General features: G+C 22.5%; 1 protein-coding gene across 1 annotated transcript in view, besides 9 other annotated features; it reads left to right on the forward strand.

Moving 5' to 3' along the window:
- Window positions 1-48: 48 nt before the first annotated feature.
- Window positions 49-169: a microsatellite.
- Window positions 170-520: 351 nt separating this feature from the next.
- Window positions 521-653: a microsatellite.
- Window positions 654-807: 154 nt separating this feature from the next.
- Window positions 808-849: a sequence feature (AT_rich).
- Window positions 850-1003: 154 nt separating this feature from the next.
- Window positions 1004-1097: a microsatellite.
- Window positions 1043-1101: a microsatellite.
- Window positions 1102-1105: 4 nt separating this feature from the next.
- Window positions 1106-4852, forward strand: part of EDI_239440 (protein serine/threonine kinase, putative) — a gene marked incomplete at both ends in the record, with an annotated part of 3942 nt that continues 195 nt past the window's right edge. Inside the window, one exon of the mRNA XM_001733194.1 lies at window positions 1106-4852. This exon is cut by the window's right edge and continues 195 nt beyond it. Coding sequence (XP_001733246.1) covers window positions 1106-4852 — 3747 coding nt within the window.
- Window positions 2820-2930: a microsatellite.
- Window positions 3564-3638: a sequence feature (AT_rich).
- Window positions 3710-3780: a microsatellite.
- Window positions 3887-4026: a microsatellite.

A 4852-nucleotide genomic window follows, 5' to 3' on the forward strand; every position in this document is an offset into this window, starting at 1 on the left:
ATTGATTATCTCTTCTCTATCTCATGATTCAGTGAATTATCATTACTCTCTTCTCTTTATTTCTCTTTCTCTTCTTTATTATTAGTTTTCATTTTCATTATATGATTGTAAATGGATTGTTCTTTTTATTTGTGTTTTCATTTAATTTCCTCTCTTTTTATTTTGTATTGAGAGTAAACAACAACCAATATTTAAAGTATATAATTAAATGAAAATGATATGCCATTCATCATTCTTCTTTTCATTGTAGTGATCATTTTAGAAACAAATTAGAAATAAAAAATGATGAAAGTAATTAAAATGAAACAGTAAGAAGAATATAACAACTAAATTACAATATATTTCAAATAATTCAAAGAATTATTATTTCATATTGTGGATATTCAAAATTACCAAACATTAAAAGATGATGATTATAATATACTTGTGTATTTATTGTATGGTATTATTTAATCATTAATAGTTTGATGTGTTTGTTTCAAACAATGTAAAATAAATTAAGGAATCAAATAACAATAATTTCATTTGTTTTTTGTCGTTTTTAATTTTATTGTTTTATTTATTTTTGTGTTTATTGGTTTGTTGTTATTTATTTATTGTGTTATTAATAACCCATTTTAAAATTATTTATTTTTAATTTATTTAAATTATTTTAAACATCTCTTTACCCCCTTTTCATAAAAATATGAAGTTATGAGAAGATGATAAGATGAAATAGAATAAGTATGTTAATCATAATAAAGTCATAATAAAATGATCGTTAATGAGAATGAAAGAATACGTTTTCTAACATCAAATTAATTATCGATAATTATTTTCATTTAAACATATTTCAATTAAATTAAATATGAACAAATCATATTCACTTTATTTTCTTAAACAATCATTTAATGTTAATATTTTAACAATCAAATTTTTCTAATTGAAATTTTAAGAAATATTTGTTGTTATTTAATGATAATAAGAAAAGAAATAATAACCCTTTTTCATCATTAATTCATACAAATAAATTAAAATAAATTATATAAATTTATTATATTCTAAAAATAAAAGAATAACAAAAAACAAAGAAAAAAAAGTAAAATAACTTAAATAAACAAACACAATGTGGTTTTGTTTATTACTTCTATTTATTTCATTTTGTGATGGTGAATATTGTCAAAAAGAGAGTGAGAATAGTATTATGTTTTATGCAAATTATACATGTACCAGTTCCAATTTAACTTCAGATGATTTAGAAGGAGATTATACTAATTATTCATCAGTTATTATTTCAATGAATAATTATTATGGCCACACCGGTGGATTTGGTGTTGGTTCGGTTAATCCATTTAAAGCAAGAAAAGTTATTATACGATTAGAAGAAATGAGTACTAGTTATTCTTATCTCTCCTTCATAAGTATTGAAACAAATTTTGAACTTGAATTAATCAAAAATTCTTATTCATTTGAAAAGGTTCATCTTGCTTTCTTTAATGGAAATAGTCCAACAAGAATAATTGGAGATGTTGGAGGGTTGTTAGTTCGTGGAAGTGATGATTATAGTTCTAATTATCATTTACCTATTCAACGTACTTATATTAATTCAAATCCTACTACTTTAATTGCCGATCTTAGTTATGTTAATAATGGTGTATGGTATTTAATATCATCATACGAAGGAATAATTAATCAAACAACACCATACCCTCCAACAATGTCAAGTTATTATTTCAATCAAACATGTGGTGGAATGGTTCGTTATTTTAGTTATTATGGTATTGAAATTCATGATATAACAACAGAATGTAATCATCAATTTACAAAAGATGAAGAAGATGATTTTAATTCATTTATTGTTACTGTCACTGTATCTTTACCTAATTATTATTATCAACTATCATTATCAGCAAATAATTATATTATTAGAAATAACTATGGTTCATCAAAGACTCGTGAAGTATATACATATCCTAATCAATGGTTAAAATATGAATCATCAAATCAAATAATGTTCGATGTTTATAGAAAGAAAGAACCATATCAAATAATCAAATTCAGTTTAACACTTGAACAATCAAATGAAGGAACAACATTAATTAAAGAAATAGAAAATAATGATAAATCAATTTCAACAGTAATTATTTCTTCTTCAAAACCTTTATATATTTTAGATGATGTAAAATTTTCAGAAACAACATTAACAACAAAGAAAAGTCAAATAATGATTATTAGAATGAATGGTGTTAGATTTAGTAATGTTGTTAATGATTATCATTGTGATATAATGATTTACAAAGAAGAAACAAAAGAATGTATTCAATGTGAAAAAGGGTATTATTTAAATTCAAATAAAGAATGTCAAATTGGTTCACATTGTATTAAAACAAATAAACAAAGTCATTGTATTGAATGTGAATATGGATATTATATTAATTTTAATACAAAAACATGTGAAGAATTCAAAAATGGATGTAAAATTGGAAATAAAACATATTGTTATCAATGTGAAGAAGGATATATTAAAGAAAAAGGAGAATGTAAAGAAAAAGATAATAAATGTAATAAATCAGAAAGAAATTATTGTTTAAAATGTTCAAATGGATATAAAATAGAAAATAATCAATGTAATGGAGATAAAGAAGATCAATGTTATTATGAAGGAAATACATGTGTATCGTGTTCAAATGGATATACATTAAACAATAAAAAATGTTCAAATAAAGAAAAGAATCAAAATGGAAAGAATGAAGAAATATATTGTGAAAATGGAAAATACATCAATAATAATAAATGTATAGAATGTTCAAAATCAGAAATATGTCAAACAAATGATATTGAAATAAAATGTAAATATGAAGAATATTTAGATAATAATAAATGTATAAATAAAACATGTGAAGAAGATATGATAAAAGATCAAAATGGAAAATGTAATAAAAATAATAATATTCAAAATTGTTCAAATAAATCATATGTTAATGGAAAATGTGTTGAATGTTCAAATGGATTATTACTTAATTTTAAAGGAGAATGTATTAATACAAAAATAGAAGATTGTGAAGAACAAAATGGATATGGATGTAAAAGATGTGAAGAAGGATATTATTTAACAAAAGACATGAAATGTTTAAAATGTGATGATAAATGTGAAACATGTTATGGAACATCTACATATTGTATGAGTTGTTCTAATGATAAATATTTAAGAAATGATAAAACATGTCAATCAAATGAAGAATTAAATGGAACATGTTTACAAATATTAGCAGATGGAAGTGGATGTGGAATATGTAATAAAGGATATTATAGAAATGGAAAAGGATGTTCAAAATGTGAAAAAGAATGTTTAACATGTAATCAAAAAGATAAATGTATAAAATGTGGAGAAGGATATTTTATGAGTTCAACAGGAATATGTAAATTAACAACAACAATTAAAGGATGTAAAGGAGAAATAGATAAAGAATATGGATGTAGAGAATGTTTAACAGGATATTATTTAATAAATAAAGAATGTTCAAAATGTGGAAAACAATGTATAACATGTTTAAATGAGAAAGAATGTAATAAATGTGAAGAAGAATATATAATAATAAATAAAGAATGTATTCATTATTCAAATATTAATAAATGTAAAGAAACAAAAAATAATAAATGTTCAAAATGTTCATTTTGGTATGGAATCAATGAAGACGGAACAAAATGTAATAAAGAAATTGTATGGTGGATGATAATGATAATTATCATCATTATACTTATTATCATCATTATAATAATTATAATTATAATAATAATGATTAATTACATTATAAAACGTAAAGAAAAGAAAGAACAAGAGAAAACAACAACAATATTTAAAATTTCGCAATCAAATATCAAATTCATATCACTTGGAGATGGAATCATAACAAATAAAAAAGAAATAGAAATAGGAGAAGGAGAAGAAATTGAAGTAAATAAAGAAATCAGAGAATTAATATGTATTGGAAATGAAAATAAAGAAAAAAAGAAAATACAAATAAGTAGTAAAGAAGAAAATGAAAAATATTCAATTAGAACAAACCCAAATATCATTACAATTGAAGGAGGATATGCATGTGAATTTGAAATATTCATTACAATCAAATGTACTACTAAAATTAAAGAACAAATAATGATAATTAGTAAAACACTTAATAAAACACAAGAAGAAATAGTTAAAAGTATTTCAATTAAAGGAGAAACACAAATATCAACACGACTTGATCCCGATGAAATAAAAGAAGAAAAGAAAATAGGAGAAGGATCATTTGGAATAGTATATATAGGAGAATTTAGAGGAAATCAAGTAGCAATTAAGAAAATGAAACAAATTGATAAAGATGAAGATAAAATGAAAGAATTTGAGAAAGAAGTAATGATGTTAGATAAATTTAGAAGTGAATATATTATTCATTTTTATGGAGCAGTATTTATTCCTAATAAAATATGTATGGTAACAGAATATGCAAAATATGGATCAATACAAGATTTAATTAATAAAAGAACAAACGCAGAAATACCAAATAAAATAAGAATTAAATTCATGATAGATGGAGCAAAAGGAATTTCATATCTTCATTCAAATGGAATAATACATCGAGATATTAAACCAGATAATTTTCTTGTTATAACACTTGATGATAATATTGGAGTTAATTGTAAATTAACAGATTTTGGAAGTTCAAGAAACATCAATATGATGATGACAAATATGACATTTACAAAAGGGATAGGATCACCTATTTACATGGCACCTGAAATACTTAATCGAGAACATTACAAAATGGAATCAGATATATATTCATATTCAATAACAATGTTACAAATCATTACATGGGAAGATCCATTC

The sequence above is a fragment of the Entamoeba dispar genome, genomic scaffold, assembly GCF_000209125.1.
Source record: "Entamoeba dispar SAW760 scf_1105229458169 genomic scaffold, whole genome shotgun sequence".
In the NCBI taxonomy this organism is placed as follows: domain Eukaryota; phylum Evosea; order Mastigamoebida; family Endamoebidae; genus Entamoeba; species Entamoeba dispar.